Source organism: Lytechinus pictus, unplaced genomic scaffold, assembly GCF_037042905.1.
Source record: "Lytechinus pictus isolate F3 Inbred unplaced genomic scaffold, Lp3.0 scaffold_20, whole genome shotgun sequence".
Classification (NCBI taxonomy): Eukaryota; Metazoa; Echinodermata; class Echinoidea; order Temnopleuroida; family Toxopneustidae; genus Lytechinus; species Lytechinus pictus.
Window position 1 is genome coordinate 1,427,274 of NW_026974141.1, and position 24,650 is coordinate 1,451,923.

Below are 24,650 nucleotides of genomic sequence, written 5' to 3' on the forward strand. Positions count from 1 at the left end.
CTTCCAGCGGGCCCTGTATAACATAACATGTTATTATTACCCTTCTCCATTCTCATCTTCTGAGATCCTGACAAGGAGATTGATACCATGACCTCGCATTCATGAGGCAGCGCTCTACCACTGAGCCACCATGGTCTAATGAGATCAACATCACTCCCATAGACAAACATGAGCCAAATTTAATTATAATTTTCTTTTATTATATATATATTAAATACATAGAGGAAATTTCTTTAAAAATCTCCAGCAGGCTGCTTTATAAACTGTCCATGAGTTAAGAGTGACTTTAAGAATGACTGGTGATCCTTTCATGTGGTAAATAGTATATTGAATTGGTGATGGTTTAGCGCATAAGAAAGGATCACCAGTCGTTCTTAAAGTCGCTGGTAACTTGCGAACAGCTTAATGAAACGCCACCCTGGTCAAATTGGACTCTGCATTTTACAAGTAGATAATTATCTACTACTTTGAATGAATAGAGATGACAAGCATGAACAGACTGAACAAATCATCAAAATTGGATGTAGAATAAGTTATAACATCGTAGTTTCACTTCTTTTTCACAAAGCTGTTATATGCACATTGGTAATATTCAAATAAGAGAGTCAACGTTATCCCTCACTCACTATTCCTTTTTTTTTTTTAATTATACAATACTTCAATTTTTACAGAGTTGTAACTTGACTGAACCATAAAATGTTAAAACATAGGTAATTCCACCTTTTCAGGGAGGAATAAACCTTTGTTTCACATGACAATGGGGAAATATTTCATACATCATAATAATAAAATACAAAAGAAAAAGAGTGGGTGATGTCATCAGTCCCCTCATTTGCATACCAACCAGTATTATATAACTTTTTTTTTATAAAGCGAAACTTTAAAATGTCACAACTTACTTCCTTTACATTCAATTTTGATAAAATTTTAAGAGTTATATGAGTTTTTCTCCTTTTATTCATATCAACTTTTTGGTAGGGTAGACTTGCCCTTTAAGCTCTATCAAAATTTAGAATGAACCACATTCAATACGTAAAAATACTATGTATTAATCACTTCTAAGCATATGCATTCAAAACATAAACTCTGGGTTTTTTAATTTAAAAAAAATCCCACGGTTCTTATTAATTCAGACATTTGCATGTATCCTTTAAAACCAGCTCAGATTTATACAACATTTTAAAGTGGAAACATCCTTCTCTGTGGTTGCAGCAAAACTAGAATCAACTACATGAACTTGCTATAATGAAGACGGCTTCCTCGGATGACCAGCTCAAGAAAGCCATTTAAGGGTATGGTCCGGGCTGAAAATATTTATATCTTAATACATAGAGTAGAATTCACTGAGCAAAATGACGAAAATTTCATCAAAATCGGATAACAAATAACAAAGTTATTGAATTTTAAAGTTTAGCAATATTTTGTGAAAACAGTCGTCATGAATATTCATTAGATGGGCTGATGATGTCACATCTCCACTTTCCGTTTTCTTATGTTATTACATAAAATCATATTTTTTTCATTATTTCATACTTGTGTGAATAATATGTCTCTCTTATAATGAAATAAGTTGCATTAATAGATATCTAATGCACTAAATCAATTGTCAATCCAATTTTTTTAGTTCTTGGAGGAAAAAAATTGAATAAACCTAATTTCATATAATAAAATACAAAAGAACAAGTGGAGATGTGACATCATCAGCCCACCTAATGAATATTCATGACGACTGTTTTCACAAAATATTGCTAAACTTTAAAATTCAATAACTTTGTTATTTGTTATCGGATTTTGATGAAATTTTCGGCATTTTGCTCAGTGAATTCTACTCTATATGTTAAAGCTATAAATACTTTCAGCCCGGACCATCCCTTTAAATCCATCTATTTTGCTCTGAGGATAATGAATTGCATGGACTAAGCTGATCATTCTGGAGGTATTTAATTATTGTTTTAGTGGCCTAAACATGGAGTAGTGTGTGTGCAGCACATTGTATCCAAGAGGAAAATTCACTATGTTGAATACCAATAAGCCTGTTCACGGTTGTAAACTGCGCACGAGCAGAAAAAGGTCATTTAAGATAAACCATGAAGGTGACTTTCAAATTCACTGACATAGGCATTTGTGATTGATGATTATTCATGTATTCCTTTCAAAATATTCATTTTATCACATCCAAGCTGAAGAGTAATAAATAGAGCCTTCATAATCACTGGTATTTGACAGTAGCCTAAACAATAGTCAAATGTGCCAAAGGCAGACAATAAAACAGATTTCCAAACTTTATCCCCGATATACTATTCTAGTCACCTGGTCTATACATGTACAATGCCTTTTGTTCTTAGAATTTGAATACTCTACCGGTAAAGCTTACGCAACATCTACATTTGAAAATGATAGTGCTTATCCTAATGAAAAATCACAAAGGTCATTTGAGAAAAGTTGAACATGAGCTAACCGTGAACTGGCTTATTGGAGCGTTGTGGCCCAGTGGATTACTCTTCTGACTTTGAAACAGAGGGTCGTGGGTTCGAATCCCAGCCATGGCGTAATTTCTTTCAGCAATAAATTTATCCACATTGTGCTGCACTCAACCCAGGTGAGGTGAATGGGTACCCGGCAGGATTAATTCCTTGAATGCATGAGCGCTGAAAAGGCAGCTCGAGCTAAAGCCAGGGTAAACAACGCGCCTCGGAATAGAACATTTCTAGATAGATGGCGCCATGTAAATACATATTATTATTATAAATTGAATTGGAAATTGGAAATGAAGAGAAAAGTTGGAAGATGGTGCACTGTATTAAATCATAAACAAGCCGTTTTCTCAACAACAATCTTATGAACTCGGACCCTTTCCCTACACCCCACAAGCTATTCAGCTACCTCTAAATATATATGCAAGAGCCACGATTTAAATTCATCACATTCCAACTGCAAGAATATAAATGGGACAAAAAGCAGCGAAAGATAACCCAGATACATAATGCATTTAGCAATCCTTTCAGTGCGCAAAGCAGTTTAACATTTTCTTGAAATAAACTTGTTCCCTTTTTTCTGGGGGAAGCAATGCAGTTGCTGCATACGATGATTTTCAATAAAAAGTCTTTAAAAGCAAGGTTGATTGTCACCCTTGGTGTAATATGCCAACAATTTTGAAGGGGCCAGACATGACGAATGGGAAAAATTTTCCATTTTCTATAAAGCTCCCAGCGAGCAAAGCAAGCAATAGAAAATTCTGATCTATTCACTATATATAACAATCCAGTTATGTGATAGATTTTATATATTATTCAGAAAATAATACTATATTTCACCCTTTTCCTTTGCCTTTTCTATCCTTTTCTAAGTTTTTTTTTTTTTTTTTTTGGGGGGGGGGGTCATGAAAATTTTTGGAAGGTCCCAGGCATCCACCTCCACCTGTAAGCTTGTCATTGTCACCATATCAGTGTAAATCTTTGTCTGGTTCATTCACATAAATCTTAATATGTGAAATATTAAATTTATGCTGAAAAACAACACAAATAAGCACATGTGGGACAGTGCATTTTTTATTACACTGAAAAAAGATCAACGCCTGGATGGATTGCCATGCTTATTTCGCTCATTTCTCAGTAATTACTCATTTTCTACCAAAATCATTTGGCACATTTTTTTATCATACATACGAACACTTGGGTCCTCATTTTATCGGATTCTGTTCAAACTCATTGAAAGATCATTCACCACAACTGGTATTCATGTTGTTATGTGCCGTCACATATCTAAAAAGTTTTTTTTCAATCTTGAAGGAACTTGGCAGCTTGCTTAAGGTACATCTGACCTGTCACCTTGGAATGAACCCTTTCCTCTTCGGTATTACGGACACCACAGAAGATTCCCAGCTTCCGGCATTGTAATACCTCAGCAAGATCTCAAACACTGCAAAATTTTCAAAACCAAATCGATAAATATCAATATATTCAATTCCATTCAATTCAATTTCAATTTATTTCATTCAAAATTAAAAACAATTACAAGGTAGACATACATGTATATATACAATAAAATAGAATGTGGAGACAGCTTGGAAGAACATTGAAGTATTAAAATGCTGCCACCAATGATACAAACAATAAAAACCAAGTAGTATACAAGGACAAATGAAAAGAGAGCATATTTCAAATGAGTAACATTACTGTTATTATAATTATCATTTCATTTTACACTTTCAAATATCAAGATTCAACTATCATCTATAGAATAATTCAAGAAAAATGATAAGAAAAAAAAAAAATTAGCACCACTTATATTATCTCCGATCATGATGCAGGCCAAAAAATATTTTGTTATTTTCGGGGGCTACTTTTGACAATCTACTCCCGAAATATGCAACATTGGATAAGTTTTAACATTGGAGCTCTGTAGACCTATCAGAATTTAAAGACCATGGATGAGAGTGATTGCCATTGGAATATATATCACGCAATTTTCTTTACAAATTACAAACCTTGGTTTATGGCAAGAACTGTGCTAAATGTTCCTTTCTCAGCATGCTTCATGCATCTCATTATAGGTAGCTTGGCAGTATCATAGCCTCTTTCCTTTGCAAGGTCAAAGGTTGCATTCTGTACAAAAATAAAAAATAAAGATGACATTAAGCACTGTATAAAAATCCAGAGCGGCATCTTTCAAGCATGAATTCAACGTCTTATCATTGAAAAGATTCGCATTTCATCATAAACAAAACAAGATGAAAAGATGCATTGCATCCATAGCCATGATAGTTGGATTCCATCTGAGAGTCGCAGCACAGACTTTTGGTGCCTTAGAACATCATAACTTTTTCCTTCAAACAAGAGATGAACCAGAATTCCCATGTCTTTTTTTCTTCAAAGGCAAATAAACTATGATATTCCATTTACATAGTCATATAATTCAATTAATCCTCTTTATTTTGATACCTAACATGAGGCAAACACTTCACGCATTAATGAGCGAGACGAGTTTGGAATTTTAATGTCAAAACTAGGTTGCACAGTAAAATGGGACAAGATACTACGACTGTGCTTATTTAACGATTGGCTCATTAGCATTTCTGTTGTATTCTTTGTTAAGATTCTCTTGCTGATCCCTGAAATGAGAGTGAATTCAGATTCACACATGAGTTTCTGCGCGAATCGTTTATGATATGCCTCAATATTTATTGTTTGTAAACTGCCATTTGTGAACGATTTGCTTCGCTACTGATTTCAAATTCAAGAGGAGATTCCACTCTTGTCATGAGTATCAAATTTATAGTAAAAAAACATATTTAATTATTGTGAAATCTATCTATTTTTAAAACGGGTTTCCTTTTTTGTGGGACACACTTTATAACATCAAGTAGAGTCTTAAGGACGTTCCACAGTTAAAGTGAAATCCATGTCATTTTCACCAAACTTTGCACATAGATACTTTAGAACCTTAATATTCGAAATATGCAAAAATTAACATAGGTCCATGTGCTTGATTTTTTGCTATAGAGCTTCAAAGTTCACCTAAATTGATGTTCTTAAGAATTGCGCATTCGAAAGAATTTGGCATTTTTAGACCGCCCAAGATTACTACAATGAGTTTAATCCTCTCTTACTCAGTCAAAATACATGAAAAAGTCATCAAATTTCGCAAGAGAGTTGATAATTTTATCGTTCGATTGAAGAATCTATTTATAGTGCTATTTGTTTGCAATTTTAAGTTTAACAGCACTGTCAGTTCTTAAAAATGGCGTAAAAGATAACAAAATCCCAATCTAAAAAATGTAAAATTTCAGTAACAAACTACAAACGTACAATAAATGCTGCACTTTATTCAAAATCCATGTCATTTTCACCAAAATTTGCAGAGTTGTAGAGGAAGGTATACCTAAGAGGTACAAACATTAAAGAATAGGGGTTCATGTGCTTGTTTTTAAACTATCAGCATTTTTATTTGAGCAAATGTGCTTTTTAAAACACCAAAAATGCGCCGAATGCTTAGTATCTATGTGAAGAAAAAATCAAAACCACTCTACCATTTATTCAAACTCGGGGTAATATTCGTGATGCTTGGCAGTACTGCAGAGTAAAGTGTTTTGAAATTGTAGAGAATATTTTTTTGAATGGTCCATGGAATAACTTCATTTTTTAGCTTCATGAAATACCGCATCGGATCTGAAGTTAAAGTGCAGAAGATGAGAAAAATCAGCTCATACCCGCAGCTAATTAATCACCTGTTTATCCATTGTGACGTCAGCGCGCAAAGTGTAAACTATGCGCAGATCATAATGCGCACAAACATAACTGTGGAACGTCCTTAAATAGAAACATTTCAAAGATATTTCCATTGGAAATAGTAAGCAAAAATCAAGCTCAGAAATTACCGTCCCCCCTTTCAGTAAAAAAAAAAAGGGTAAAATTGAATATTCACCCTAGTCAAAGCAAGTTTTAGATCACATTAACATGTGATATACCTATTCAAAGTTGATTTCTCCCATTCAAACAGATTGCCTGTAGAACTATATTGTCAAATCTGACAATCATTCTAGTCATTTAAGGAATAATATTAATAACAAGAATAATAATCAGTCATTTAAAATTAAAGGGAAAAGGGAAAAAAAACACTTACAGGTATGACTGATTCATCCACCAGTCCACCGATTATATACACCTTGCAAGCCTCTATTTCAGTCAAAACTATTTAGAAAAAACGAAAATTAATAAATTGAGGGTTATTTTACCTGTCAAACCTACAAATTTGGTATTTCAGATACTCTGCTTTAATAGCTTACATAAAATGGTATCAAAGTCACTTCGATTCAATCTAATATATCAAACCAAAAGGAGAATGTTAAGAATCGAGAAGACCTGAAAGCCACTGCGATACAAGGTTACTATAATAAAATTAAACTGAGTGTCCCGTATTTTCAAAAGAGGTTTCATGGTATAAAACCACGCTGTTGTACTTTGGTATGAGGAAGCAAGTGATAAAAGTATAATTTGTTGTAAATGAGCACTGTGTGTTCATCATTTACATAGGCATCAATGCAATTTAACAGCATATTTTCTTTAATATATTTCCATAGAACGATCATTTCTTCCCCAGATTTTGCCTGAACATGCAACATACAAAGGATGTTTCAGAAACAACAATAACTCAGATTTGACTGATGTGTTACTCGCTTCCCTTTGCCAAAGTTGGGCAGCATGGACTATACAGATTTCTTATATTATCGTGCTTGTTTTATGTTATTCCTATACTTATCTTTTTTTTTCACTTTGTCAAATTTGGTTGATAAATAGTTCATCTAACCATATAGATTAAACAGTGTTAGACAAAGTGAATACAATATTAAATGAGTTGAGCTGCAAGCCTAGACATGCTATGATCATGATTCAATTAATGATTCCATGAATCACAAATTTCACCTCTTACCATTTGGAGAATCCGGGGTCAAATATATGACATCTTCCTGGGAGAATATTGCACTGTAATGCTGACTTGTCTTGTTCATCTTTTGAAGAAAAAAAAATGAAAAAACAAGTGAGCAACAGTGAGTTCTATCAGATCATTAGGACAGCACAATAATAATAATATGCAACATTTATATAGTGCTGCATACTATACCCTGGCTTTAGCATTGCTACCCTGATCGGGTGCACGAGCATTCAAGGAATTCCTTCTTGCCGGGTACCCATTTACTACACCTGGGTGAAGAGTGGCAAATGTAGATAAACGCATTACCAAAGGACGCGAGTGCTGTGGTGGGATTTGAACCCCGGACCTCGTGGTTCAAAGCCCGGAGACTTATCCACTGATCCACAACACCTTAACTGAATAATACTGAAATATTGGGACATATAAACTTCAATGAATCGTGGAAATGTTGTGGTGTAGTGGTTCTGACGTGTTACGGTTTTGTAATCATAGGGCCATGTGTTCGAATCCCATCACCTAGCCAAGTGTCCTTTGTCGGAATGTTCCCTAGAGAGTGGAGCAAGCAAGTGCATACATTGTGTGCGGGTATGCCAGGATCGGGGCCCGTATTCCATAAACGAGATAAGCGTGCTTAAGTCAAAAATTTAAGCATTTTGTCTTATTTGCTGTCTAAGACAAAATTCTTAGCCAAAATGCATATTCCATAGAGTTGGCTAAGAAGTTTGTCTTAGAATTTGGCTAAGAGTTTTTGCACGACTAAGACGGATATAGGATGAACGGCTAAGCAACTGTTCTTAAGACTACGGAGTCTGTATTCCATGACTACAACATGGCTAAGAATTTTGCCCTAACTTTAAGACAGTTGTGAGTTGTCTTAATTGTTTTAGTTTCAAGGCAATTTCGGCCCACGCCTTTTCTTAATCCTGAAACGTGATACGTGAATTAAGCGTGGGTCTCAAGATCTCTTCCCTTTCTCTTATTTCTGCTATTAGCGTAATTTTCGCTCCTTCAGTGAACTTGGCCTTCCCTTTTCTCAGCCTCCATCTTGATATTTGTTATTTTTGCTTTATTACATAAAACACATAGACTTTTTACCGTGGAGCAGCTGTTCCGTTCGCGACAAAAGTTGCGTGACGTTGCAATTTTTCTCGTGATGTCATAGAATTTGAGACTTTGGCTTAGCCATATGGACTGCATGACTTGAGACAAATGACTTAAAGCTTATAAAATATCATTAAGGAAGATTTCTTAGACAAGCAAAATGCTAAGACAAATTGCTCAAACTTGAGAAAAAAGCTTATCTCGTTTATGGAATACGGGCCCTGATGCCCAAGGAAATAATATATCTGTAAGGTGCTTACAGGCTTCGTACAGATGTATTAAGCACTAAATAAAAGCAGAATATTATTATTAATAGATGATATTGTATCCTTTATAAATCGCCTAATCGAGGTGGGGATACATGCAAAGTGGATAATGACAGCATACCGTAACTGTGGCCTTCTACAAACCACATCATACCTCTTCCCATGCCTTAACATCAGTGAACAATGTAGCAAAGAAGACCTGGGGCCCGTCTTACAAAGAGTTACAATTGATCCAATCTTTGGAAACTATGGAAGCCAGCAAGCACCACATCTAACATGCATGTTAGTTCCAAATTTTTTTCTAGATAAGATGTATATTCATACATTCATCGTTTTCTTGAAAATTTGGTGTGTTCGCCTTGGTTTACAAAGGACATTTTGCAATTTTCCTGTAGAAAAAATTATGACACTGATGGAATTCCATAGAGTTACGATAGATTGGATCAATCGTAACTCTTATAAGATGGGCCCCTGATGGCTGCAATTATGAAGAATGTGCAATATGCCAATTTCTGGCCTAATATCTGACCTTTTTTTTGGGGGGGGGGGTTGTAGATGATGGACATGAAAGAAGATTAACAATCAAGACTATAATGTTGTGGATTCTTAACAAAGCTATACATAAATTTTGCATCTATAGTCTAATCTATGATCAGATTTGTTATTACTGAAACAAAGGAAAGATGAAATCATCAACTCAACATACCACATAGAGTTCAAATCCATCGTTCTTTCGAAGGGATGTTTTATAAATGTCGCCCTCTGTGTCCAGACTGGTTAGCCAAATCTGCATGGGATGATCGGCTCTTCGGTTGGATCCATAGATCTGTCTGATCTGGCAAACGAGGCTCCTCAGCTCCTGATCAATTGTAGAAAAAAGATACCAGAAAAATGATTAAAATAGGGATTAATTCGAATGAAAAGATTTGAAGGAAATCATATTTCAGCAATTCAATGTGTAACCGATTTGCAGTCAAATAAAATGAAAGATGGTATAATAGAGAAGTAAAATCTATATTAATATCTGTTCATTTGTAGTGATTAATAAACAGGTGCAGATCAAGAATTGACAAGAAAGCAAGGGGGCAAAAAACGAAAATGACAAGCCTCCCCCCCCCCCCCATCCATGCATCCCCTCTGATGTAGGCAGCTTTTCCCTTGAAAATATTGCGGATGATTAATTGAATCAAATCAGTCTATCTATCGCTAACCTTTTGTTACTAGGGCGAGGAGGAGCGAAGACACCATTCTTTGACCCGACTATCCGCCCTTTCACATGGTAAAAAAATTGTAATTTGAATGATGATTCCAGTGAAAAATAAGGCTAATGACAAATTTTTAGCATGTGTGAAACCAAACTAGAATCACGAACGCTAATCACAATCACGAATTCAATTCTACTCCAGAGGTGAATTCCAAATTACAATACAAATTTTATGTGTGAAAGGTCCAATGATTCTAAAGACGAATTGCAATCATTACAATGAAGATTCAAGATTCATGTGTGAAAAGGCCCTTAAGGCAGTTACATGTAGGATTAAGCAAACTGTATTTACAATGTACCCTTTCATTCATAAGATGACCCAGACTGAGATCAATGCAAACACAAGGTAGTCCTTCTTAATGGTCATTATTGGATACTATCAACCTTTGAGTTCTCGAAGGAGTAACTTCTTTAAATACATTTTATCACTCAATTCAATTTTTTTTTCAATTGAATTGTTTTATTTTTCCACTTTCAATTCAATTTCATATTTACAATTATGATACAATTGACATAGTAACATACAATCACATTTGAATATATATACAAAAATTGATAACATACAATATACAATTATCAAATTGAAATAAAAATAATTGAAAGGGAGGGAGGGCCAACTGAATAGCAGAGCTTGTATAATGTAGCCCCCCTGATATTGGGTGATTTCAAGTACAGTGTTGGTTTTGGTGTTGAGAGCGTAAAAAGGCAGCTGAACCGAGCTGGGTTCAGAGGAACGATACTGATTGCGTTGTCGATAGCAAATGACTTAACGCCTCTGCGCTGCGCTGCTAAATCATCTCAACTTCACGCGAGAAGTCTCAACGACGAAAATGAAATCAGAGGGAAATGCATTAAATTTTCATCGTACAGATTACAAACGCTTTAATTCAAGAATTCGAAAGAGTGAACATTATTCTTCATCAAAATATATAAAGCTCTAATGATTTGTACTAATCTTAACTGTAAAAGCTAATCTTACGGGGATGTTTCATCATGTTCGCCGCCTGTTCACGAGCTTGAGATTACCAACACCAACACCGAACTTGAAATCATGATTTTCCCAATCCCTGGGGGTTGGTGTTGGTGAATGGGGAAATTGCACGTAGATCGTCAACACCAGCCGCAGTGCTGGGTTCAGCAGACGACATTCAACACCAGCCTTTAACACGAACTGCCGGAATATGTCATATTTTCCAAAGTCAATCCCAACACCAGCCTGATTTCAAGTACAGTGTTGTGGCTGGTGTTGGTGTTGTCACAACACCAACACCAGATTTCAACACCGTACTTGCAATCACCCACTGTAATTACGTGTTTATAGCAACTGAATTGTTCTTTTGTACAGATATGTAACATGTACATTATAATACAAAACATATGCGTCATACATTGTGTAAAATATACAAATAATTAAAGGTTTCCTAATTAGCACTAAAGGCTTAATTTTTAATTGAATTAAATATAAGTATCATTCAGAAGAAATGATTTAAAGTCTTTATTTGAACATTTTTATAGAATTGCATTGTTTTACAGTATATATCATTTGTAAAAAAATTCCATATTCTGTATGATCAATCATAAAAATCAGACTTACGTCCATTCATTGACCTTTATTTTGTAGGGCCCAGGTGGCCTTTTATGGACCTAGTACATAAACATGACTTACCCTTTCATTCATTAGATGACCGAGACTGAGATCTATGCACACACGTGGTACGCGTCCTTGCCGGTCGTTATTTGCTGCTATCAACATTTGATGTCGTAAAGCAGTCTTTTCTTTCCTAGTCATCTTGGGGCTCTTCTCTGCTTGGCAAACAGAGGAGGAGCTTTCCATCTCATCATCATCTGATCTTCATCTTTAATCTTGGTCCTGTTCCATAATAATTGAATTAGAAATATAAAATGCTTAGAACCATACTGTGAACATCTTGTTTCTTTATATTGAGGTATTAATGTTGAATGTCAATAGTACAATCTTCCTATGTGTCACCTTTAATGTTCCTTCATTGTGAATATTTTCAGCCAAGTCCTTAATCATCATGGTATGTTTGTAGAATGTTATAGTAACTATGTCATCCAATGGTAACTTCCCAAAAATCATTGATTTTATTGGCAGTTGAGCATTGTTACCAATGGATGGCAGAGTTTCTACATACTGCACCACAGCATTGATCAGATCACGCACCAGGGATGCGCACTACCGCTTATCCAGGGGTGTGAGTGGTCACAAATAAAAAGATCTGAAAAAAGCTGAAACTTGTAGAAAAAGTCTGAAATAGAAAGAGCTCCCATACTTTTTGTACGGAGGAAAGCCAAAAATAAGCTTAAATTAAGCTGAAAATCAAAATGAAAAAAATCTGAAATCAGATAAAAATCTGAACACTCACACCCCTGCGCTTATCCATCAATCAGATTACGTGTTAGCATGTTAGCATTTAAAGGGGAATCCAACCATAATAAAAACTTGTTTTTAGAAGAAAAGGAAAATTCAGACAAGTTGATAGGTAAACGTTTTAACAATATCGGACAAACAATAGTTATGAATATTTGAAAGTTGTAAATATTGGTAATCACGATTCCCATGGAGACTTCAAACTGGCCGCATAAAAAGGCTAAAATGTCATTTTTCCCAAAAGTCTTACTTAAAATTGTACTTTTCTTTCATGAGGCAATAAAACAATATACTACCTGAGTTATATTCAGAGTACTACCCCAGGGGAATGGGTACTTGGGAGAAAACCACAAATCCCGGGCCTATGGGGAAGTTGTCCTTGCCCCTTGTCATAATTTACTTATCCAGTTGCCAGTCAAAATTTTTTGACTGCGCCGCTCACAGACTTTTTACTTTCAAGTCTTGCGCATCTTTTGAGCCCAAATTTGTGACCCCTGAGTACACGGTTCCGAAATTAGGCAACATTTCGTAAGCGCATGACAGACCCAAAATTGCTCAAAAACGTGATTCCGTGTACAAAGTCTATGCAAATTGTGTATTCAACCAAAAATCATAAATGTATGATTATTTTTACTTTTGTTAGTTTAAATGGATTCATTTTATGCTATTTATGATTGCATAAGGGTCCCCGACAAAGTTCATCGGAAGAAACAATAAATAAAAAACAAAGGTTTGAACAAAGAAATACATAATAATTCAAAAAACAATAAAATACATAAGAAATTAATCACATTTTGGCATTTTTTGTTGATATTTGTTAGAAATGTAAAAATTGATACTCTCACAAAAAATTAGCATTCTACTAGTTATATAAAGTGAGTTAAAGGCGAAAACATACCAAAAAAAAAAATTAGGGCAAATTTCATATGCTTATTCGCATAATTAATTAATAAAAATATATAAACAATTAATATTTTGAAAATTTTACTATACAGTCTTGCAGTTTACATCCAGTCCTCCACGCGTGCAAATTCTCACGGCGATCGCGCATTCAGCGGTCATGATCCAAGGGGAGTTCAAATTGTGGACCCACCCCACCCCCCCCCCCCCAGTATATTCTGGTCTGAAATAGCCCAGTTAGGGTTAAGCATTACTGTATTAAAGTCACACTGAACTCTTTGTGAAACTGTTACAAACGACACCCTGGTTCACTATCAAGTTTTGGTAGAGTGGCATCTGCCTTCTTTGCTAATGAGCTGGCTCAGACGGTAAAACATCTGCCTATCAAACCAAAGTAAATGTGCTCAAGCCTAAAGCCTGCGTTGCGTTAACTTCCCCTTCCTGGTTTCATAGATGCAGGCTAGGTTACAGTGGAAAACACAGTCCCTTGGATAGGATGTAAAATTCAGGGATGCCAGTGGCAAATGGTCCCAGGGCCTGAACTTTTTTTTGGAAGGTAAATTATGTGCGCGAAGCACACATGACGAGCGCGAAGCGCGAAGTCCCATTCGGCCGGGGTCCGTACGCCTAATGCGTAGGAAGGTTTTTTTTAAATGGTCAATAAAAATGTAAAAAAATGAAGGTCTCTTACCAGACCGATCTCGTGTAGATCCCTCCATCCAAATGTACACAACGCAAATACAATAGGCTCGACCCTTGAACCGCTTGCCTTATGTATGACGTACATCCAATTAGCGATGCCTTTTTGAAGAACAATTTATAGATAAAAATTATTATTTCACAAATACTAAAATTTAATACGTGATTATAAATAATTAGTATAATACTACTAACTATTTATAATCATGTATTAAATTTTAGTATTTGTGAAATAATAATTTTTATCTATAAATCTATTAAATTTAAATATTTGTGAAATAATAATTTTCACCTATAAATTGTTTCTCAAAACGGCATCGCTAATCGGATACATGTACGTCATACATAAGCGGTTCAAGGGTCGAGCCTATTGTATTTGCGTTGTGTACATTTGGATGGAGGGATCTACACGAGATCGGTCTGGTAAGAGACCTTCGTTTTTTTACATTTTTATTGACCATTTTTTAAAACCATCCTACACATTAGGCGTAAGAAGGTGTAGAGATTAATAAAACCACCACAATTTATGTGATTCTTACATTAAAAGATGGATTCCCTAGGGAAATCCATCTTTGTTTTGGTCAGTCTCTTATACATATATGACCGGCAGTTCAAGACTCCATGATGAAGAAGTATATGTCAAAGTATTTTTTTAAAAACATCATCATGGAGTCCTCAAGACTATGCACAATCCTGTTTCGCTTCCTGGTGACTGTGATGATTTCACACTTATTGGTGTTCAATTCCATCATCCACTTACTGGTCCACTCACTTAGTTTGTTGAGGTCTTGTTGCAGCTGGTCAGCATCAGCATCTGACTGAACTGTGAGGTAGATGATAGCATCATCAGCAAACAGTCAAACTGTTGACTTGCGTTGATAGTAAAGAAAAATAATTTTTAGAATTTCTAAGTAACAAGTAACAAAATCCTGCCAAAATTATTCCAGAATGTGTTTTTAGTATGCAATAAATCCAAAAAGGCCACCCAGTTTTCAAATAAATGAAGGAATGCACAGATTTAGTTGGACTTTATGAGATTTTTCCCTACAGCGACTATGGCACAGCACATCACAGCACTCGGTATAGTCTATCTTATAGAGTCTAAATAATATCGCACACCCTCTCGCAGCTCTCTACATATACAGTATCATACGCAAAAAATCTGGATGTGTGGTTCAGACTTCTTCGGCATCAAGAGTAATTTATAATTAGGCCTATATCACCATTTTTATAGAAAGACAAAGAAGAGTGTGGCTTCGTATCATTCGGTACGTCTTATAAAAAAATTGATGTAATTGCAGATTCATGATCTAGTGTGGCTTGGAGTTCCTGTGCACTACGCCAGATAGAGTTGGCTTGAGTGACTCTGTCTATCTGTCATGTCTGTGTAGGCCTATTGAGTATTGGTGAGTGGAGCCAACGTAGTTCACTGGAACAACCAATGTACACAGAATGCACTTGTTCACTGCAACCATCCTGCCTATGGTATGCCAATGTTGTACAGAGCACACACTTTAAAAAATCATTAAAATATCACTTTTGTGACCAAAATTACTAATTTCCATAAAGTTGCTATTTATTTTTCATTAGTAACTTGGCAATAATTTTTGTATTCACCAGAGCGCTCAAAGACTTGATTTTGGGGCATATTTTTGTTTACTAGGCCTAGGGCTAGGCCCACTCCTAGTACCAATGAGGTCCAAACATTACATGTATGGACCTCATAGGCGACATCAGTGATAAAACCGGTTAGACATTGCCGTTTCTATTTGCACCCAAGAACTTTGGCAAATGTACGCCTTAATACATAGTGGATGGTAACAATTTAGGTATTAATTAGTTTTAAACATGATAAGGAAACTTCTACGACATTTGAAATTTAATGGATTGAGGTTAAACTTACATTTTCAGTCTTTTTTCTTGAATTCTTGGTGAGCGTTCCAAACGCTGTGGGGACTGATCAACTACGATGTGATTCACGTACTGGTCAGCTGATCGGTCAGGTGATCGGTTGGTTATCTTTTTGTCAGACGTTCATAATTTATATTACAATATATCAATCTTCAGTATCTTGATTTCAAGCATCAGTATTGCAGGGAAAAGTCATTATCGATTGGAATCAATGGCAGATCGGGGGGGGGGGGGTTGAGCATTTCTGGCCCGTTCCACCTTTTGAGATTCATAGTCAATATTTTTGATGTAAAAAAAAAATGTCGTTCGTACAAAGTTAAGTCCCCCCCCCCCCCACCTCCTTATGAGAATCACAGCAATATTTGTAATGGGGATATTTTGTTCATATTCTTTGCTCTTTTTTGTCCTTTTCTTTTTTGCTTCCCAAACTTATTTTACTTTGAACATATGACTTTCTATATTTAATGACAAACTTTTTTAGGGGGTTGGGGCTTGCCAAATATAACGCGCGACAAGATGACCTTCTTTTTTTAGTGACAACTTTTTTTTTATTTGTCAAATTTTACGAGAGACAAAATGACCTTCGATCATTATTAATTAAACCTTTTTTTTGGAGGGTAGGGGGCTCGCCAAATAGTGACACACTTTTTTTTGTAAAATGTTATGCAAGAAAAAATGATCTTCAATCATTATCAGCTACCTTTCATTTTTTTTTAGGGGGGGGGGGGGCTTGTCAAATTTTACGTGGGACAAATGACCTTCATTTTTTAGTGATTTTTTTTTTTATACTTGACAAATTTTAAGAGGAACAAAATGGCCTTCAATCATTTTTAGTTAAAACCTTTTTTTGGGAGGGGGGCTTGCCAAATATTTCACAAACAAAATGAACTTCAATTTTAGTGACCATCTTTTTATTACTTTTAAAATTTCACGCAGGACAAAATGACCTTCACTTTTTTTTAATGTTATGTTATATCGAGATTTTTTACCTGACTGCTAAAAAGCACGAATGCCTGTGAGCAAGCAACCAGGGGACCAACGGCTTAAGGTCCTCTCCGAGGGACCTGGTAATGAGGATAAGCCTTAAGGGCACTAGCGCACCACTTGGGAATCGAACCCGGGTCACCGGAATCCGAAACCCCTGCTCTACCGACTGAGCCATCGCGCCTCCGATATGTTAAACTTGGGGGGGGGGGGAGGCTTGCCAAATATTACACGGACAAAATGAGTCTTTTATTTTTAGTAACCATCTTTTCTTTTTACTTGTCAAATCTTACGCGAGACAAAATGACAATTTTTCTGTGATAACCTTTTTGGGGGGGTTGTCAAATTTTACTTGAGAAATTGCACCCCCCTACTTTGGAAAATCGAAGATTAAGATCATGAGTATAGCCTACATCTCAGAGGCATATACAGATGGGGGCATGGCTGGCCATCCCCCGAGTGGATTTCACCTGAAAAAAAAACATAGGAGCAACGGAAGGAAGAAAGAAAGAAAAATGAAAGAAAGAACGAAAGGAAATTTAAAAAGGAAAGTAATGTGAGAACAAATAATCCGGGGGGGGGGGCTACTAGTCAGATAATAAAAAAATCTGCCATCTGTAATTAAATTGGATTAGTTAATATCCAGAGGTCCCAGGGCTACCAACATACATGTAGCGCGGGCAGTGCATGGCGTACCTAGGATTTTCCACAGGGGGGCAAAATCGGCCGCCAAAAAATTTGACAAGCAAAAAAAAAGGAAAAAAAGGCTCTTCAATGAAAAAGGTCTTCAATCGTACCAGAAAAAATTTGACAAGCAAAAAAAGTCTTCAAGCTCGCCAGGGGGGGGGGGCAAAATAGGTATTCAAGCTCGTCGGGGGGGGGCAAAATAGGTTTTCAAGCTCGTCAGGGGGGCCGGGGGGCAGAGATATGTAATTTGCATGGGTTTGTGACTCATCGGGGGGGGGCAGACTGCCCCCCCCTAGGTACGCTAGTGCTCGGGACTTACATTACGTAACTTTTATCTTCCACATGCGACATGTACTATGCCCCCTCTTATATACCCCTGTTATGCCCCTGCACAGACTCGTCTACATTGATTTCGATATTTAAGCGTCATTATAAAATTATAGCAAAAAGAACGCCTTGATTAAAGGCCATTACCCCTAGAGACTCGCGAGCGTCATGTGACAACTCGCCCTGGATTTGCACGTACAGGATCCTATGGCGACAAAATCCATCGCAAGAGTTGGCCAGAAGAGGCGATGAAAACACAAAATTTTGAAAGAAAAGAACCCGTGAGTACCCGTTTTACATTATAATTATGAAATTAGTATATAATTGATAACATAGACCTAAATTTAGGCCGTAATTTTGATTAATTTGCTGGAAATTCAAGGCCAAAACGTACCCGTCTGGCGTCGACTTTTCCAACACGCGTTGGAATAGCGGTGTAGCCCCAGAGTGGCTAGGCCTACTGCTCCCTCTATTTTTTTAGTATTGGTGGAAAGTAATATGGCAAGAAAATTTTCATTTTTTATCTCTATTTTTAATTAAGAAAAAAATAATTTAAAGACTCAAATTTACTTAAGAGCCAAGTTGTATGACGAATAGTTGTGAATGGAAACAGTGTCAGTGTAAAAAAAATCAAGCATTTGTCCCAGCCTACCCAGGCCAAAGAAAAACTTAAAAGAGAAAATAAGCCAAACATTGCCACCCTTATTTTGCCACACATGGAGATATAACTGAGAACAAGGTTATATCATAACCTTATTCATTGAATGAGTGACAGACTGAAGCTCTTGGTCTGGTTGCAGACTTGCAGTGCATGAGACGAGTGAACAAATGGGAAGATGGACTTTCTGAATCTGAAAAATTTGTAATTGTACATCCCCACACACCCATTTCTGTGTTACAAACATAAAGCACCAAATCAAATAAGGCTAAATAAATGTCATAATATTAGTTATTGAGATGAAATTTCAGTTTGAAATATATAAAATTTCATTTCTAAATTCCATATCTTTTTTAATGTAAAATCCTATCTTGGAGTGTTAAAAAAGGCAATAATCTTACCTGGTATTTGAGTGCAGTGCAGTTAGTTCGGTTAGTCGCTTTCTTGTAATGTGAAATAATGGTATCTTGGAGGGAAAAAATATCAAATGAAAAGATATTCAGCTGGGGCCGATTACACGAAAGGGTCTTTCCAAGGACCGTCTTTCGTGTCGCCCATCTTTTATGATGTGCTATAAGCGGGGTGTTTCTGAAATTTATGATAAACAAATACAATTCGTAAGCTTGCTTTTAAATCAAATTTTATACAATTTTGTTATATATCACATCATTTATAAACAAATATTTTGTTTATTTTAACGGACGAATAAAATATGTTTGCAGATAATTTATTTGAAATGCGTTTCTCATGGCGCATCATAAAAAATGGGCGACACGAAAGACGGTCCTTGCAAAGACCCTTTCGTGCAATCGGCCCCAGAAAGCTGGAATGAATGGCAAAAGAAGTTTATGTCGGACCAAATGAAAAAGGACATTGAAAGTCGATCATGGATGACATTCGTTTAGATATGAATGACTTTGATATGGTTGTGGTGGTGATGTTGATGCCGATGATGATGTTGATGATGGTGATGCTGCTGCTGCTGAAGATGATGACGATGATGATAATGATGATGATGATGATGATGATGATGATGATGATGATGATGATGATGATGACGATGACGACGACGACGACGACGACGACGCATAACATGCCGCCGCGCACAGAAAAATCAAGGCATAGAAGTCATGTGTTGTGGACACCAGAAGTGAGATCCCAGCACGCGCGACTCACTAGCTAGATCGAAATCCACTGCCAAACGCGGTTCATGGTGCGAGGTAATTAGATACTAACCTCGCAATATGTGTGAGTGACGACGACGACGATGACGATGATGATGATGATGATGGTGGTGGTGCATGGTGGTGGTGCACTGGTGTTGTTGTTGTTGTTGGTGGTGGTGGTGGTGAGGTGGTGTTGACGATAAGGTGATGATGATGATGATGACGACGACGACGACGATGATGATGATGATGATGGTGGTGTTGGCGGTGGTGGTGTTGATGCACTGGTGGTGTTGGTGGTGAGGTGGTGATGACGATATGGTGATGATGATGATGATGATGATGATGACGATGCATGCTGGGTGAAGTGCATGCATGGACCACCTTCCTGAGTTTATCACAAAACAAAAATGGCTAAACGGTAGCTAGGTGTCGGTGGCTGTGGTTGTTGGCTGCTGATATTGTTTTGTTGTTGTTGTTGTTGTTGGTAGTAGTCACGGGCGTAAATCCCGCGGGGGATACACCCCCCCCCCCACTTTAATTCAAAGAGGGGGTGGCATGTACAATGTTCCCCTATACCAACTTTTCAAGATAAAAAGAATAGGTGTTTTGATCATCAAATGATTAATATTACTGTGAATGTATGGGTTCATCTTAAAATGCAGTCAAATTGCTTAAATTAGCCTAATTGTGCATTCTAAATATGCAAAATTTCTCGCGCGGGCGCTCCGCTCCCGCGCTCAACCTTTTCTTGCAAGAATTTAGCCGTGATCCTAGCTTATGTTTAGCTTATTGCAAAGGTTATATCCACTGCATCATGGGAGTTAAGTTTTTAAGTCCATTTATGAATATTGTAATTTCAACGACTTTCAAATATGATTATAACTTTTATCATAAACGAATTAAAACATCCTTTAAATACACTTTCGTGAATATGGGAGGGGGTCATGGATTCTGGTATTTTTCTGGAAGCAGGCCTGTGATTTTGTACGAAAGATATTTGGCCTACCGTATTCTTCAAAAGTATCCGATGAGTTTCTGATGACATTGATCAAATCAATGTCGTTAATGAAATATTAATCTCTACCGTTTTATCCATTTATAGGGGATTTTGAATCACAGTAATTTACACAACAATCATGTAATAAATATTTCATAACTGAATTTTGCTCAAATTTGGAATGTTATCATCTCCCAACCTTAAAGATTATTCGAAATCTTTCATTTTCATATGACACCCTGGCCTTATTCCATTTAATCTTAATCCTATTTTTGTTTTCATTTTCATCTCACCTTTGACCAGTGATCAAATGTGTTTTCATTGAACAAAACTCGACTACTTAAATCCCTATTTGCTCTTTTTATATATTTCTTGTTCATATCCTTCTAAAGTTTACGTTATTTATAATATACCATAGGCGGATCCAGGGGGGACGAGGCCCCCCCCCCCCCCCCTATTGGAGGAGCAAAAAAATGAAAAAAAGGGGGAAAGAAAGAAATAAAGAAAAAGAAGGGGAAAGAAAGGAGGAAAAACTAAGAGGACGGAGACGAGTGAATACATTAAGGTCAGGAGAAGTCTTGGAATATGATTTCTAAAAATATCACATGTCACTATATTAAAATTTCGCTCGCGCTTCGCGCTCGCATTTGCCTGTTCGATGAGATACACATCTTGCTCAATAGGCTGATATGTAGCTTAAAATATCAAGTTTTGAAGTCAATATACAAAGCATATTTCAGCTCGGACATCGAGCTTTCATTATTTTGTTAGATTTACAAATTGATTTTTTTAAGTGCTCTGTAAAATATCCGTTTTATGTTGTAAATATAATATGCAGCCTTTTGCGCTGTGCGCTCGCATTATTTGATTTGCCAAGTAGGCCTACATATTTGATTTGATTTGATTTATTGTTTTCTTCTGCATCCATAACATTCGTATAATACATTTTTCATAACATAATAAACATAATATACTAGTATTTTTGGTATGAATCATAAATAAAGAGTATTAAAAAGATAATTTCAAACAAAAATGATTAACTATATGATATTCACAATTTGCAGGAGAAGGATTGTCATCATAAGCAGATTGCTTGAAAAAAATGACAATCCCAAACTTATACTAATTGAATTAATTAATACATTTATAAAGCAGAATGGGCATACATTTTCAAATACGAAACATGAATTCATGCAATATTATAGTATGAAGATGAAGATGATAAAGCAGAGGGTGACGGTGATATGATGATGTTGATGTTGATGATGATGATGATGATGAAGGCCATGGAGATGATGGTGGTCATGATGAAGATATTGGTAATGACTAAATCGAAGGAGGAATAAATTCACGATAAAAAGGATACGACACAGAAATTTTACTTCAAATATTCTGATAATAACATAGATTTAACGTTTGCCTTAAATGAGTGAAGAGACGAAGATTGTTTTACAGGCTCTGGTAGAGAGTTCCACAAATCTGGACCATGGTGTCTTATGGATCTCTGCGCAATAAGCAATTTAGGGTTGATTAAATGGAAATTTGAAGAGTTACGGGTAGGGTAAGAATGAATAGATGTATTCAGAGTATAAAAATTGTGGAATGAAGGTGGGAGCATGTTATTTACGTACTTAAACATAAGTAGTAAACTTTGTAGAGTATTTATGTCAAATACTGTTAGAGTCTTTAGTTTATGGAATAATGGATTTGTGTGTGATAAATATTGGGAATCAGTACAGATTCGAATTGCTTTTTTCTGTAATAAATATATTGTATTAATTTTAGTTTTTGCACATGTTGCCCAAACTATGTTGCAATATGATATATAAGGCAATATTAATGAATTGTAGAGTATGACAAGAGTTGTATGTGGAATTATGTTTTTCATTTTGTAAAGTATACCAACGTTTCTAGAAATACTAGTAGTTATACAACGTACATGTTCATTCCAATTTAAATTTTCATCTATTGTGACACCTAAAAACTTTGTTTCTCTTTTACTTTTGAGAGGAGTATTGTCTATGTTTATATTGTAAGGAAATTCGTTATCATGTGAGTGTGTATGCTTGAAATATATAAAGTTTGTTTTATCTATATTGAGTGAAGGCTTATTACACTTAAACCACAAAGATAGTTTTGGTAATTCACGGTTAAGTATATCTACTAAAGTTTCTAAGCTATTATGTGAACAAAAAATGTTGGTGTCTTCTGCAAATAATACATATGATAATAAAGGTGTTACAGAAGTCAAATCATTGATATATATTAAAAAAAGCAAGGGGCCTAGGATTGATCCTTGTGGAACTCCGCATTGTATTAACTGAAAATCAGAAGGAATATTATTGTGAATTACATATTGTTTTCTATTGGAAAAATAACTCTTAAACCAAGATAGTGTAATTCCGCGAATTCCAAAATTTTCAAGTTTTTTAAGTAATATCTGGTGGTCAAGAGTGTCTTTGTTTATTCCATAAGATTCTCTATATATTAATTCTATAACAAACTTTTATGACAGTTTATCAAAAATTTCGTCTTGCGATTTGCGCTCGCATTAATTTTTACAAATATATCAACTCATGAATCCTATTCATGATTACAAAAACTGCTTAAAATATTCAGTTTTCAGGCCTCAATGTCAACAAATTTCACTCATTCATTATAGGCTTATTACATTAATAAATATGATAATAAAATTTTCATGAATTCCTTATTACTAAATTGTCAATTTTTCAGAAAGGAATATCGACAAGTTTCATATCACACTTAGGAAGAGGAATAGGAAGATAGTCATCATTTTCATATGATTACAAAATGTTAAGTGCTATCCACATCCACTTCACAATTCCCCTACACAGTGCTTAAGATAGTACTTAAATTCACCCTTTTTATACCGGATCAAATATTTTCCGCTCGCGCTTCGCGCTCGCATTATTGATTTTTCATGATAAAAAATGAAATGTATTCAGAATGCCCAGATTATGTCTAACACGCGCACACATGTTTATTGAAATACGCAGCTTGATCTTAAAGGGATGGTCCAGGCTGAAAATATACATATCTTAATACATAGAGTAGAATTCACTGAGCAAAATGCCGAAAATTTCATCAAAATCGGATAACAAATAATAAAGTTATTGAAGTTTAAAGTTAAGCAATATTTTGTGAAAACAGTAGTCATGAATGTTCATTAGGTGGGCTGATGATGTCACATCTCCACTTTCCGTTTTCTTACGTTATTACGTGAAATCATATTTTTTCATTATTTCATACTTGTGTGAATAATGTCCCCCTAATAATGAAATAAGTTGCAGCAATAAATGTCTAATGCACTAAATCAGTTGTCAATCCAATTTTTCTAGTTCTTGGAGGAAAAAATTTGAATAAACCTAATTTCATATCATAAAAAACAAAAGAACAAGTGGGGATGTGACATCATCAGCCCACCTAATGAATATTCATGCCGACTGTTAAAAAAAAATATTGCTTAACTTTAAAATTCAATAACTTTGTTATTTGTTATCCGATCTTGATGAAATTTTCGGCATTTTGCTCAGTGAATTCTACTCTATTTATCAAACTATAAATACTTTCAGGCCGGACCATCCCTTTAATTCGAACGTGATAAAATTATCCAGTTTCAGATTAGAACATAAACAATTTTCTATTCGCGCTTTGCGCTCGCATCATTAATGTAGGAAGATAGCAAATTACCCATCCTTTTTCATGATTTACAAAACATGAATAGGGTGCCCCATTTTTAGGTCTGAAATCTCTTTTTTTTTCCGCTCGCAATTCGCGCTCGCATCAAATGTTTGGTTAATTACCTTTACCGTTAATGATTACAAAAAGTGCTTAGAATGTCAA

General features: G+C 35.7%; 1 protein-coding gene across 3 annotated transcripts; it reads right to left on the reverse strand.

The window, feature by feature from the left end:
- Positions 1-3,366: 3,366 nt before the first annotated feature.
- LOC129282562 (tRNA methyltransferase 10 homolog B-like) lies at positions 3,367-19,071 on the reverse strand. Of its 3 annotated transcripts, none has more exons than XM_064114976.1 (8): positions 19,022-19,071; positions 14,826-14,922; positions 11,729-11,932; positions 9,505-9,657; positions 7,429-7,507; positions 6,622-6,689; positions 4,487-4,604; positions 3,367-3,918 (listed from the first exon to the last, which is right to left on the reverse strand). In XM_064114976.1, exons 3-8 carry the CDS (start codon positions 11,894-11,896, stop codon positions 3,824-3,826), a joined length of 681 nt encoding a protein of 226 aa, XP_063971046.1. In that variant the 5' UTR covers positions 11,897-11,932; positions 14,826-14,922; positions 19,022-19,071; the 3' UTR covers positions 3,367-3,823. The 3 variants fall into 3 exon arrangements, with proteins under 3 accessions (XP_063971046.1, XP_063971047.1, XP_063971044.1); XM_064114977.1 differs by having other exon boundaries at positions 14,814-14,922; XM_064114974.1 differs by lacking the exon at positions 14,826-14,922.
- Between the last annotated feature and the right edge of the window lie 5,579 nt (positions 19,072-24,650).

Bases quoted from the DNA above. Each gene is read 5' to 3' on its own strand.
- LOC129282562 (XM_064114974.1), bottom strand. From the start codon at position 11,896: ATGGAAAGCTCCTCCTCTGTTTGCCAAGCAGAGAAGAGCCCCAAGATG. The intron at 9,658-11,728 runs GTAAGTCATGTT...ACAATTGATCAG, and splicing joins GTCATCTAATGAATGAAAGG to GAGCTGAGGAGCCTCGTTTG. The intron at 6,690-7,428 runs GTAAGAGGTGAA...TTTTCTAAATAG, and splicing joins GACCCCGGATTCTCCAAATG to TTTTGACTGAAATAGAGGCT.